We start from the raw sequence: 13,752 nt of genomic DNA, 5'->3' as shown, positions 1-13,752 counted from the left end.
TTTTCATCAACACGCTGACAGCTGGAGCAGAGCAGGGATGTGCAGATGTGGAGGAGGGGGCTGCGTGGTCTGGTGAGAGTTGAGGGCTGGTTTGCATTACTCTCTGCTGCCGTAAGCAAAGGGAATATGAACAAAAACCAGGGTCAGCACCCTTCACTAACTGACCCTCATACAGGCAAGAAATTCCATGCCAGGAGTGAAAATTTACTGAGTTCTCCTGTCTTCAGAACTACCGTGGTGTCTCTGTATAGCCTTGAGCCTCCCACAGTTGTCCTTTGGGGAGGCAGGGCACTGTTGGGGCAGGAAGCTGTGTTCAGATCTGTGACTGTCCTTGTGGCCAAGCAGGGAAGAGGGTCTGCTCTTTTGACAGCGTGGGTTTCCGTTCCGGGGTGTGCACGAGCAGGCTGACCTGCGTCTGAGGCCCGGCACCTCAAACGTGGTTTGTCCTACCTGATTCTTACAGAGGGAAAGCGTCCCTTAGTGACTGAATTATAGCCAGGTTTTGTTTTCTGAGGGAAAAAATCATTTTTTAAATAAATTTTTATAATTTCTTTAAAACTAGATATTATTTATTTTATTATTTTTTATTTTTTGAGACACAGTCTCACTCCATTGCCCTGAGAAGAGTGCTGTGGCGTCAGCCTGTCTCACAGCAACCTCAAACTCCTGGGCTGAAGCAATCCTCCTTCCTCAGCCTCCCGAGTAGCTGGGACTAGAGGCGTTAGTTACCACCACACCTGGCTGATTTTTTTCTTTTTTCTTTTTTTAGTTGCCTGGCTCATTCATTTCTCTTTTTAGTAGAGATGGGGGTCTTGCTCTTGCTTAGGTTGGTCTTGAACTCCTGAGCTAAAGTAATCCTCCCTCCCCAGCCTCCCAGAGTGCTGGGATTACAGGCGTGAGCCACTGCACCCGGTCGAGAAAAAACTCTGATAATTAAAAATGTCAATTTTTGAACTCATTAAAAATGATTTTCCTTGAGCAGCTCTTTCAAGAATAAGAAGTTATACATGTTGGTGAATATAGAAATTTAATTAGATGTGAATGCGTAGTGAGTTTTCACGCACTAGCCCAAGGAGAGAGGCAGCGTGTGCCAGGTGCAGATGCGCACACTCCGACGATAGGCGCTCTGTGTTTCTCACGACCAGGGCGGCAGTGATTCCTCTTCCATCTGTTCCTCAGGTGCTCTGGGTGACTTCCATTTTCAGGCTGTCAGGATTTACACACAGGAAAAGAAGCTGCTCCATGGCTACTGCATGTATGAAGTCACCATGCAGCCTGCTGGCGGTATGTTCAGTGTAGACCAGAGCAAATGCAGGGCTGGGAGAATCCTGCTGTATTCATGATTTCGTTGACATTTATCTGCGTTCAGATCATATTTAATAAATGTTATGATGTCCATTTTTTGGTAGCAGATTATATTTTGGATTTAATTTTTCACGTGACCAACTTTTTCCTGTCCTGTTTTGGCTTCTAAAAACAGTTCACAATCTGTGTCACGATACTGCTGAGCTGCACTTTGTGTTCATTAGACCACAGAACCCCTCCCGCACAGGAGGGGCTTGGACCTGGGGAGAGGGGGGTGTGCAGGGTATGGGGCAGATTGTCCTCGCTCCTGTGCCGGAGCAGGTGTGCAGAGCTGTCCCTGGTGGCAAGGAGATTCTGCCTGGGTTCTTTCAGGTGTCGAACCCATCCTGAAAGCAGAGGCCGTCCTAGGAAAGGTGGTGGAAGCTGATTCTGAAGTCAGCACTGAATGAATATTGGCTCTGAAATATGGGGATCCAGTCAGAACCTTTGAGGCTAGCTGTTTAAATTCTTTCCAGAATATGGGGTACCTGAAAATGTGCTCTTGTCAAGTGTTATGGGAACACTGGTTAATAGGGAGTATACTAATTTGAATTAGGGTGATCATTACAAGACAACAGTGTTCAGGAAAACAGTGTTCTAAGATAAAAAGTACCTAGTAGTGTCTTCTGATCCCCTTAGTCACAGCAGGAACTGTCATTGGGGAGAATTATCTGGGTATAATTTTTTTATTTGTGTTCTTTCTTTGGAAAGCCAAAACCAATCTTTAAAACTGCTCCCAGAGAGCCTTTTTGTGTTAGCAGTTTAGCACATTTTTTCCTCATAGAGCATCGCTCTTTCAAGCCGTGGGGAAGGAAACAGTTCACGGAGCAGACTTTTGGGGGGAGGAATGATTATGTTGAGGACGAGAATCGCCTCGTTTTCTGAGCCACAATTTAAGTTGATGGTGGTGAGCCAGTCATTTTGCTCTCCAGGGTTCGAGGAGGTGGCCAGTGAGGACCTGGAGCCTAGTGAAGAGCTAGAGCAGCCCACAGTGGAGGACACGGCAGAAGACAGCCCCAGTGAGGAGGACAGTGAGGTGCTGGATGTGATATCCAGCGAAGACCTGGATCTCTTTAGTGAGGACGAGCCGAGCGAGGGCTGCGGCTGGGGCCTGGGCGAGCCGCCCAGCGAGGAGCTGGAGCCCCTCTCCAGTGAGGACGAGGCCGGGCCCGGGGAGGCCGGGGAGCTCAGCGAGGAGTGCGAGGAGCTGCTGAGCGAGGAGGAGCTCGGTGGGCCGGAGCTGGGGGTTCTCCTCCTGCCACAATAAAGCGTCAGCGGGGCTGCTGGCTGTTCATACGCAGGCTTAATTTATTTAGAGCATCTCTTGAATAAAGACATTTCTTCTGCTCCTGCCTCAGTACTGTCTGGTCCGTTGCCTTTGAGCGAGACCAGAATGGGGTGGCACGTTCTGAAGGCCAGACCTGGGGCCTTGTTGGTGTCTTTCCCCCGGGCTTAGAGGCCCTGGAAGCAGTGTTTGCCCTCTTTCCTGGGGCTGCTGTAACCTCATGCCACAGACGGGGGCTTTCAACAGAAACCTGCCCTGCCGCAGTCCTGGAGGCCGGGTGTCCACGACGGAGGTGTCCGCAGGGCCCGCCCCGGGCCTCTGTCTGAGCGGTTTCCTCCCGTCCCGTGGAGACCGCTTTTCCCCGTGCCTGCCTGGCGTGGCCCCTCTGTACATACGTGTCAGATTTCCTCCTCTTGTAACTTCAGAGTTTACATTTTAGAGATGGGGTCCCGCCCTGTTGCCTAGGCTGGACTCTGAGACCACAGGCTGTGCCACCAGGCCCAGTGACAAATTTCCACTTTTTATAATTGGTGTCCACTCGGGTGACGTGATCTTAACTTGATCGTCTACACAGGCCTGTTTCCAAGTCGAGTCGTACTCACAAGTTCTGTGTGCTAAGACTCTAACATCTTTTTTGAGGGAACACAAATCAACATGTAACATAATCTTTCTGACAGAGTTGGTTAGATTTTTTTTCTAATTGGTACAGTTCAGAAGCAAGCAGCAAATTTTGAAAGGGGAAAGAAGGAAAAATCGTTGAAAGTTACCCGTGTTCAGAGGAGTTAATAAAACGTAAAATGCAGAGCTGGGAGAGGCACAGCGGATTGGAAGAACCCGGCGCAGGGGCTTGTAACCCGCAGCCCACGCCGGCCTCGCGTGGCGCGGTGCTGAGTTCTGTTGATTAAGGACAGAGTTTCACACACGTGTGTTAGCACACGTGATTTGAAAGAAGGCAAGGGGTGAGACTTCCATATTAAGCCGGGTGCAGTGGCAGGCACGTAGTCCCTGCTACTCCAGGAGGCTGAGACAGGAAGGTCACTGGAGCCCAGTAGTCCCGCCTGGCCGACAGTGGAAGACCCCCATCTCTTCAAAGCAAAGCAAAGCCCACGAGGTGTTGGTCTGGTTTCCCGCTGACCTTGTCTCCGCGTGAAACTTTGGGAGCAGTCGCACTGGGGGCCGGAGGAGTGAGGATGGTGAGCTTCGCTTCCTCACAGCTCCCTGCTTGTTCTCTCTCTTGTGGGGTGATTTAATTTCTTTGGTGAGATATTCTTGGAGAACGTACTAAAGTATGTTCTGTGAATATGTGTGGATTCTTGCTGTGGAGACATGGAGCTGTTCTTCGGTAGGTATTTCATTTCTGCTGGATCATCTTGGCAGGATGGTTGCCGCGTCTGTCCTCTCAGCACGTACTTGGTGGTTTCGAGATACTTGTTTCCTCTTCCCTCTTTCCACCGTCCCCAAATAGGAAGAGGAAATGGTTTCTGGAAAAGGCCATTTTGAGGATTTTCTCTGCCATAAGAACCGTGGTGCTGGCCACCCACCCCGCAGCAGCCGGAGCCGTGTGAGACGGTTTTGCTGCAGTTTTTGAGATCAGTTCATCCACTGTGCTTTCTGGCGTTTCCTGTCAGGTGTATTTTGTTTACTTTTCCCCCAAGGCAGGGCAGGTAGTACCTTGTCTGGTGCTTGGTTCCTAAGCTTCTAATCGTTGCCATGACAATCACTTGAGCAAGAAGTTGACAGAGTCCTTTATAGATTTTCTCATCTCTTTCCGGTGGAGTTCTGATCCCTGGGAGCTTGTGGACAACTGGAAGGTGGAGCCAGCCACACCTTCCATCCTTACGTGGGGTGGGGAGGGTGTTCTGGGCCTGCGGGAGTGAGGGGAGGAAGAGCGCTTTGAACCCCAGGCCACGGGCAGAGCCAACGCCATGTGTTAGGCTTTGACAAACTGGGGGAACAGCAGCGTTCACAGGAAGTCTGACAGGCACGACACTGTGAGGGGGACAGGGAAGCAGAAGCAAGGGAGAAGCCAGCTGGAGCCAGGGGGAAGCCACCAGCCCCCTGCGAGTAGGGACGGAAGGGACTGGCACCCAGTGCTGTCCAGGCAGGTCCTTGGTGAGGTGTGCGTGCCGTGGTTGTGCTCGTTCTGGTGCGGGGCTCCTCGTCTGCACTTGGGCCTATTGTGTTTGAAGGAGAAGAATTGACCACTTTGTAATAGATTTTTGTAACTCTTGGAAAACACGGTGTTCCAACCAGACCTTAGGATGTAACTAGAAATCACATTTATAGCCAAAAATAATTGTCTGAGAAGTTAAAAGTGATGGTGTTCATTTGACAACACGTAGGACGTGCAGTCCTGGGTGGCTGGCGCTGCTGGCAGGCTGGGTCGGCCGTGGGAAATGGCTCGCAGTTCAGGGCGTGTCACAGTGTGTTCTTCATTTGCTCTTCTCTGTTCCCGTTCCTTCCAAGTGTCACTTGCTACTTTGGAATATGGAAGTGAAACTGTTTTAGAAGTTTGAGTCATTGCCTGTTTTCGTTTTAGTTCCTGGTACTGAGATGAGTTGGGAGATCAGAGAAAGTCTGTGTCCGCCATGGTTGGCATTTGAATTTGGAGTGGATTTCTGAGAGTTATGGTGTAGTTTCAGCTTTGAAGCTATAGTGTAGAGGGAAGTACTTCTTTTGTTCAGCACACCCATGGTGCTGTTTAGATTTTGTTGTCCTTTTCCCCCCAATCCTGTGTGTACTTGAGGAAGTAGTCGTTGAGGCCACCCAGGAGCAGGACCTTGGTGCCTCAGTGCAGTGCAGGCAGGCCTGGCCTTGCCTGCGTTCGTGGTTGGTGATGTGCTTGTGTAGGACAGGGTCTGAGCGTCCCGAGTGACTGCTGTCAGCTCCGCTCCTCCGCCGCACACAGCGACGGTGGTGCTGTTGCTGCTCTGTCAGGCTCTCCCTCTTGGTGAAACTCAGGAAAATGTACGGGCTTAAAGCATCTGGGTGGGTGTGGCGGACGGCTCACGCCTGTCATATTGTGGCCACTTCATGCATTGCTTTTAGTTTCCTGAGAGCATAGCAGGATCTGAAACTTTAAAGATGCATTGGACATATGCCTAGGATATTGAAATGAAAGCGTTAAATCCCAGCACGGACATGTCTGTTTTAACTAATGTTTGTATCTCAGGATACAAAGTTGTGCTAAGACATAAAGACCTCTGTAGAGATATTTGTAAAGTGATCAGGAGCACTTCTTTGTAAAATTGGTATTGGGGTTCTCCGGAGACACAGCCAGTAGGGGAGGGTGTGTGGGTTATTGCAAGGAGCGGGCTGGCGGGGGAGGGTCTGCAGGGCTGTGTCAGGCGGGTGCTGGTGGGCTGCCGCAGCCTCTCGCTCTGTCCCTGCTGCAGCTGGTTGGGCGAGGCGCCCCCGTGGTCAGGGGGCAATTTGCTTTGCTCATTCTACCAGCTCAAATGTTAATCTCATCCAGAAGCACCCAGAATAATGTTTGACTAAATATTTTGGGTATCCTGTGACCCCCATCAAGTTGGCACATGAAGTTAACCACGTGTCCGCTGGGTCGGCTCCCACCCGTCCCGTCTCCTTGCCTGACTCAGCTCTCCAGATGCGGACGGCGAGGGCCTCGCTAGCGCGCTGCAGCCGTCCTGCCGACAGTGCGAGTACACACGCCCCTTCCCTGTGGGGGCGAAGGGGGAAGGAAGCTGCTGCTTGTTAAGCGCACACACACGTGCGTGACACCTTCATAACCAAAGGAGAATATAGGCGCTTGTGCCCCTGGTTTCTGTACTGCTGACGTGGTTGTGGCTGGTGTTCCCGTACCTGCCTTCTTACCCACCTCTTAAGCACCTCAGCTGGTCCTGGTTCTCTGTGGTGGGATGGTAGCATATTTGGTTACATTAAGTTTTTTTCCAGCCTAAGCAACATAACGAGAACCCAGGAATCTCTACAAAAGATACACATTAGCAGGGTCTGGTTTCCCACGCCTGTAGTCCCAGCAGTTTAGGAGGCTGAGGCAGGGGGATCGCTGGAGTCTGCAGGTTCCAGGCTGCGGTGAGCTGTGATGACGCCACTGCACAGCCTGGGAGAGTGAGACCTGGTCTCGTAAAAAAAAAAAAAAAAAAAAAAGAATAAAATTTCTTATTCAGTTTATTTCTAAAGTCAGCAAGTATGTTCTGTCCTTTTTAAATGCAGAAGTAATAGTGGGTTTAAAAATGTGTAAAACGGAAATGAAGTGAAAGCGAGACCCCCCTCTTTCCTTTGTCCCACTCCAGTTGAAGGCCACAGGAAGCAGGGGTCAGCGTGTCACCGCTGTGACTTGCAGGAGTGTTGGAGCTGCAGCTTCTTCTCCTGAGCTGCTGCAGCCGCGCACACACCACGCTCCTGTCTCGTGCGCGCCTGCTCTTGTCAGACGGTCCCTTCCACAGTCAGCGTGCTCTGAATGCTTCCGATGGGTTGAGCTTCCTGAAGTAGGGTGGCCAGGTTAATGGCTGTTTTGCTTTTCACTTGCAACTAACCCCTTATAAATAGTCCGCAAGGCATTCAGCTTTTGGGCGCATCTGGAACCAGAGCCTGAGTGATACCACTGTTAAGCAAGTGATTTTCATGTTTTCATTCCAAGCTAAATTAAGACAGTGATACTTAAAATTATAAAATCGCCTTGTTTAGAAGCTACTTCAAAAGCTGGTTTAGAAGTAAGCCCGTAAGCCACTGTGCCTGGCCCTTTTAAAATTTTTTTCAATCAAAAGTTGCCAGGCTGGGGTGCAGTGGCTGTTGAGAGGTGTCATCCTAGCTCACTGGCCTTGCCCTGCTGGGCGTGAGCAATCCTGTGTAGCTGGGACTGCAGGCATCTCCACCCTGCCCAGCAGAGGAGAGTACATTATTGCACAGTAAATGTAAACTGTGTTTGTAATGTTTATATAAGAGTTACTTATCTGCCATTTTGTAGATAAGCTAGGTAGAAAACTTGACTGGCAGAGTTGGTGTGTAGACCATGGCAATAAATTAGAAAGTTACTAGATAGAATACTTAAGTTTTATTTGAATTGGAGGAATCTTTGTAGCCTCTGGAGAAATTCACAAAATATTACAGCTTTAGATATGATGTAATGTCTTTCTTCTGTTCCTGCTTAGCTTTCAGCTTAACAGTGGGAGCAGTGAGGTCTCTTTCTAAAGTAGCTTGTAAATTACCTTTTTAAAAAATAAAAACGAACTGTTTTTAAAAGGATAGTGTTTCATTATGGAATGTAGGAAACCAGTTGCAAAGTCAGCACAGGTATTCGGGTTAACTTGTTTGCTGGCCATGCCGATTCCCATCAGCACCTGGGCACTGGGCACTGGGCTGGGACCCCCTTGGTGTCTGTGGGGAGTGGGGGGCTGTGCATGCCGCCTTCCCTCTGCTCCCGTCTCTCTGCCAGCTCTGAGTGCGCTGTCAGTCACCAGTTCCCTAAGTGTTACTTCTTCAGGCCCCGCTTTCCTGGACTCCACGTGAGTTCAAGCTGCCTGGCCCGTTCAGATGGGCTCTCTTGAATGGAAGTCAGGTACTCGCCTCTTCTCCTTTTCCTCCCTGCCCCAGCAGAGCTTCCGCGGCCTCTGCTGCTCCTTCCTTGTTTGCAGGACCTCGGGACGGCGGGGTCTGCTTGGGCTCAGCTGCTCGCCTGTGAGCACTGTCCGCAGCAGCCTGGGCTTCAGGTGCTGCTCCAGGCATTCTGGTTTACACCTGTTGCTCCTGCGGTCTCGCTTGGTGCTCGGCTGTCACCTGCTGTGTGGTGTCTGTCCCTCGTTTCTGGATGACTCACGTGTACCAGCTGCATCCGCGGCCAGACTCCCAGCCCCGGCTTGGCAGCCGCGCGGCCACAGCAGTCTGTGCTGTGCGTGTGTCCGGGACGACTGCTCCCCTTCCCCCGGCACATCTGTGTCCTGGCACCGCCACAAGGGTCCTCGTCTTTCTCACACATCTGCCATTTCCCTCAAAAAATACAGCACATGTTAATAACAGAACCCATGTAAATTAAAAAAATACTTTGTATAACTCGTGTTTTCAGGTAAGTGCTCGTTGATTGAAGACGGTAGCAAAGAGAAACGGAACTGTGGTTTCTGGCCTCCTTTCCAGGAGCGTCTGTTTCCAGCAGCTGCGCCACCTCGCGCCGGTCGTTCTGTGCACACCGCAGAGGCGCAGTTACGTCTTCCAGTGACGTTTATTCCAGGCTGTCTTCAGCCAGTCCCCCTGGAAACTGTGCCCAGACACCAGGCTTGCGAAAAGTAACGGCACTTCCAGACGTTCCCGGCCCAGGCTCTCCAGCTGTTTGTTCTGCTCACTTGGCTGTACCCTTTCTGTGTGTTCACATCTGTGCATGTTCATGTATGTTCATTTTTGTCTGAATTTGGAGAAGGCAACTTGGACGTGGAGTACAACAACCTAAGTGTGAAACTACCTTAACCCCTCCAATGCTGACGGCAGGATCAGTGTAACAGGATGTTAAATAAAAGGCTGTGTTAAGGCGGCTGAATGTGAAGAAGAGCCTGTTCTTGATCCTATGTGCATACACACTGTTTCTTAGTAACAGCCTGGTTATTTTATAACGTATTACAGCTTCGGTTGAAGTAAACTAGAAGGTGAAACTGTTGGGGGTGGTGTTTCAGTCACCCTCTGGTGAGCTCCTTTGTTGTCGCTTGCTGTCTCTGTTTTGCTCCTAATGGAATGGTGTTTTGTAAGGCGTCAACCCGTTTCCTCTTACTGTGGCTCTCCCAGGAGAGACTTTACAGCATGCATTTATGTTTGCTTTTAGATGACCCATTTGATGACTTTTTTGGGAATCGGAGGGGTCCCCGAGGAAGCAGAAACCGAGGAACAGGGTCGTTTTTCTCTGCCTTCGCTGGATTTCCGTCTTTTGGAGGATTTTCTTCTTTTGATACAGGTATTAAAACTCTAGATATAATCTGTTCTCTGAACAGAAATTAGTGTTTATAATCAGAATACTCTTTATTAGTTAAGAGTAGTGTAAAGCATGTGTATTCCTTTTGGCAGAATAACTTTGTAGATTTGCCAACGTTTTTTAGGTGTACAAATCTGTACTTAATAACCTACATTTCCCCCTAATCTTCCCAAGAATGTTGTACTTGAAAACCTACTTCAAATCTTACTGTTAAAGGCCAGCATTTAATGAAGTTCTTAGTTATAAAAGGGGCAGTGTGTATTCTGGGTACGTGCAAAGTTACCCATTTGGATAATTGCAGCAAACCCTTCGTGTTCTCTGACCCCTTGCAGTTAGAACAGCCGTGCACTAACGAGGTGGTATCCTAGGCGTGTCCGGCTGGAATCAGAAGGCTGGGCTCTGACACCCGTCTGTGGCCAGGCTGACTCCCCAGCCCAGTGCCCGGCCTTCGCTAGCCTGATGTGCACCTGTCGTGTGGTCGTGTACGTTACCTGAAGAAATAGAACCTTGTCTGCCAGTGCTTCTCTTTAACGCTCATCTTGTTCCTCTTAACCAGGAGCAGTTGTTGGTTCTGATTCTCTTAGTTTTATTTTTAAGCCTCCATGGGAAGAATTAGAGGTTATTATTCACTTTGCCTTCTACATAATACAGCTCAGAATTTTATTTCCCTTTAATATTGTGCCGATGATGCTTAGGTGAGTGGTGCACTTGACTGGGCTTCACGGTTGGCGTGCTTTCCCACGCAGGCCTCTCAGGTGGTGCCACGTGATGTGCTAACCACAGGGTAAGAGAGAATAAGAGAAAGCTGATTAAAAATATCAAGAAAATAGTCCCTCATTTAAGACATGAGTGGCTAGTGTGTGGGGGGTGTACTGAAGCCGTCCCTACTCGTAAGGAGCCTTGCAAAGGATCGTGCGGCCCCAGGTTCGCTCCGGGCCTGTGCTGTCCATGTGGCAGCCACTGAGCACTTGAGGTGTGGCTGAGCCAGATTGGGATGCTGCAAGTGTGGACCGTGCCCTGGAATTCAAAGACCTAACATGAAAAGCAGTGTGAAATATCTCCAGCAATTTTTAATATCACAAATTGAAATGCTACTATTGTGGACGTACTAAATATATTATTAAAATTAATTTCACTTGTTTTTATTTTTTTAGGGAGGCCATTAGAAAATGTAAAATTAGCTCCGTGGCCCACTGTTTCTTTTGGACACCACTAGTCCTGGAGAGCAGTAGCACTTAGGTGATTGAATAGTGTTCAGGAGTATATGGTGTTTGTTTTAATGTGAACATTTTGGAAATCAGACAAGTATTAAGCTCTAACAAGCAAACTTGCCTTGATATCACAGATAGGTTTGATTTAGTGTGACTCGTAAAAATTGATGTTTTTTTATTTTATACATAATGTGATAGCCATGTAATTGAGAATGGTGTCTGTGAACTGTGGAACTATAATTTTCAGGTTTGTTACTTGCAGTGTTTATTGTAAAATTGATTAAGCTTTTTTTTTTTTTTTTGAGACAGAGTCTGGCTCTGTTGCCCAGGCTAGAGTGCAGTGGCGTCAGCCTAGCTCGCAGCAACCTGGGTTCAAGCAATCCTCCTGCCTCAGCCTCCCGAATAGCTGGGACTACAGGGATGCGCCACCATGCCCGCCTATTTTTTTCTGTATATTTTTAGTTGTCCAGCTAATTTCTTTCTGTTTTTAGTAGAGGCAGGGTCTTGCTCTTGGTCAGGCTGGTCTCGAACTCCTGAGCTCAAACGATCTGCCCGCCTTGGCCTCCCAGAGTGCTGGGATTACAGGCGTGAGCCGCCACGCCCGGCCCCGATTAAGCTTTTTAGTAGTTTAGATTCGTATCCCGTGTTCCCATTGCCAGGAGAAGGTCCCAGTTCTGTGGGGGCACACATTGCCACCTGCCCCCGCTGTGATGCGTGGTGCTGAGCGGGTCACCCACAAGCAGGGAGGACCTTTGGCCTGTTGGAAGGGCCAGCTGGGTCCCCGAAGCACTGCCTGAGGACAGGGAGAGGACATGTAACGACAGACATAGCTGCCTGTGCTCCGTGCTCCTGTTCCCGTGGGCAGTTAGCTCAGGCCACGCTCGTGTATCCACGTCTTAGCATCACATGGTCGTCTGCGTTTTGAAACTTAGTGATTTTTGCATTAATACTTAACATATTTGTCTCTAATCAGCTTTCTTTTCTGTTTTCCTGCAGGATTTACTTCATTCGGGTCCCTAGGTCATGGGGGCCTCACTTCATTCTCTTCCACGTCCTTTGGTGGTGGTGGTGGCATGGGCAACTTCAAGTCCGTATCGACTTCCACCAAGATAGTCAATGGCAGGAAGATCACCACAAAGAGGTACAGTGGCCGTGTGCAGTCTGTGGTTTTGGTGAGTGGGCGTGAGGCTTCCCTGGTGCTGCGCTTGCGTGGCCCGTGCCCCAGAGCAGCAGCGCAGGTGCCCGCTCAGTCTGGCACCACGAAAGTCATTTCTCTCTAAGTTAATTAGAGCTTTTACTTTTAATGTTAATTCGTTACCAGTAATCATGAGTGCCATAGCAGTGAAAGTGCAGGGATGTGATACTGTGTGACACACGTCCCCAGCATTGTTAGAGGGGTCAACGGAAAACCGTTAATAGTTCGACCTTTACTGGTTTTGACTAATAGTATCTTGCATGGATTTAGCATTTAGGTTCACGGTGGTTGATACAAATCTTACTTTTGTCAGAATAAATCTGTTTTAGGAAAGAAAGATGTATTGTGAACAAGTTGGCTTCCGCTGTGTTTTTCAGCCTGAAAACTATGTATTTTCCTGTGTTTATTGCAGTAATGTTCTTTAATAATATTCATATACATTCACACACATATTCACTTTTAAAAAGTTTTAAAATTTACTTTCTCCACAGAATTGTCGAGAATGGTCAAGAAAGGGTAGAAGTTGAAGAAGACGGCCAGCTGAGGTCCTTAACAATAAATGGTAAGGAGCAGCCGCTGCGCTTGGATAGCAAGTAATTCAGCGCACGCTTGGCAGGATGCTAGCTGTAACCAGCACCACTGGAGGATTGACAGGAACTGTTTTTGAAGATTTCACACGAACTCGACTTTGAGTATCACTGTACCTAAGTATTTATAAACCGCCCATCGGAGCCGTGTTTGTCATAGACTTTTGAGTTTATTGTTGGGACCACATAATAGGACCATTTTTTGTCTTTAAAATTGTTGTAAATCTCTGTATGCACTTTGCTTTTTTTATTAAACGTACTCAAGGTGAGCCTTGACTCTTCAGTAGTGGTAGGACGAGGTTTACACTAACACCAGCATGGACCTGCTTTTTCCCATTGTGTCTGAAACGCGAGCCAAGTAGTGTCAGCTGCTGTGGAGTTAGCCTTGCCAGGATGAATCTTCTACAGAAATAATTTCAGTTTTTTTCAGTATTTAGTAGTGAAAGATATTAATGCATTAATGGTAATACATTTCTGGTTTACTATAAATTAAGGATGTTTTCTAGTTGTGCATGAATGCTGGCAACTTAGTAAGTTTTGACAACTGTTTAAATATGTAATGTTAAGCTTAGGTTTAAAAAGTAAAGCTGGTAAACTGGGTCTTTGTCATTTGCTTTTAAAAAAAAAAGAAAATAAATGCAAATGTGTTTGGTGCATTCTTTCTTGAGTGGGATCTGTAGCCTTCTTGTGTCTGTGTATGATTTTGTGCCTGGGCTTCTAGTGTCACTTTACTGGCGTTTCCTTCTATTCATTAGCGGGATGCCGCACTCCAGTTCTGTGTAGACATTTTCCTCAGCATGTTGGGAGAGTATATGGAGACGTTCCCTTTATAAGTAATGACTTAGCAGTTTACTGAACATTTTATTATGGTAACATTTCTATGGGGGAGGGAAGAAATAGTTATATAATTTTTCATTCTCAAAAGTATGTTCTAATTTTTTAGGATATATTTGATGTAAGATCACTTATGGACAATATGCTTCGTAAAATCATGGAATGATTTAGGTGTGAGCAAAAATAAAGGCATTTCTTTTGTTTCTCAATCTGTAATATCTTTTGTGATCGCCATCGGTAACTAGAATTCCAGCCTTAAAGGATGTTAAACTAGACTTGGATTGCATTCAAACTATACTATTCTGTTCTAATTTGGAAATAAACAGTACGGACCCTGTTAGAAGGATGGGCGTGCCCTG

General features: G+C 47.9%; 1 protein-coding gene across 2 annotated transcripts in view; it reads left to right on the top strand.

The window, feature by feature from the left end:
* DNAJB6 (DnaJ heat shock protein family (Hsp40) member B6) overlaps positions 1 to 13,752 on the top strand; it is a 55,354-nt gene that overhangs the window by 19,530 nt on the left and 22,072 nt on the right. For both annotated transcript variants that reach the window (XM_045564792.1, XM_045564791.1), the window contains exons 6-8: positions 9,420 to 9,548; positions 11,774 to 11,918; positions 12,464 to 12,534. In XM_045564792.1, coding sequence (XP_045420748.1) covers positions 9,420 to 9,548; positions 11,774 to 11,918; positions 12,464 to 12,534 — 345 coding nt within the window. The remainder of the gene's footprint in view (positions 1 to 9,419; positions 9,549 to 11,773; positions 11,919 to 12,463; positions 12,535 to 13,752) is intronic.

This window comes from Lemur catta, chromosome 11, assembly GCF_020740605.2.
Source record: "Lemur catta isolate mLemCat1 chromosome 11, mLemCat1.pri, whole genome shotgun sequence".
In the NCBI taxonomy this organism is placed as follows: Eukaryota; Metazoa; Chordata; class Mammalia; order Primates; family Lemuridae; genus Lemur; species Lemur catta.
The sequence above is the reverse complement of the archived record's forward strand: the minus strand, read 5'-3'. Positions and strand labels throughout refer to the sequence as shown.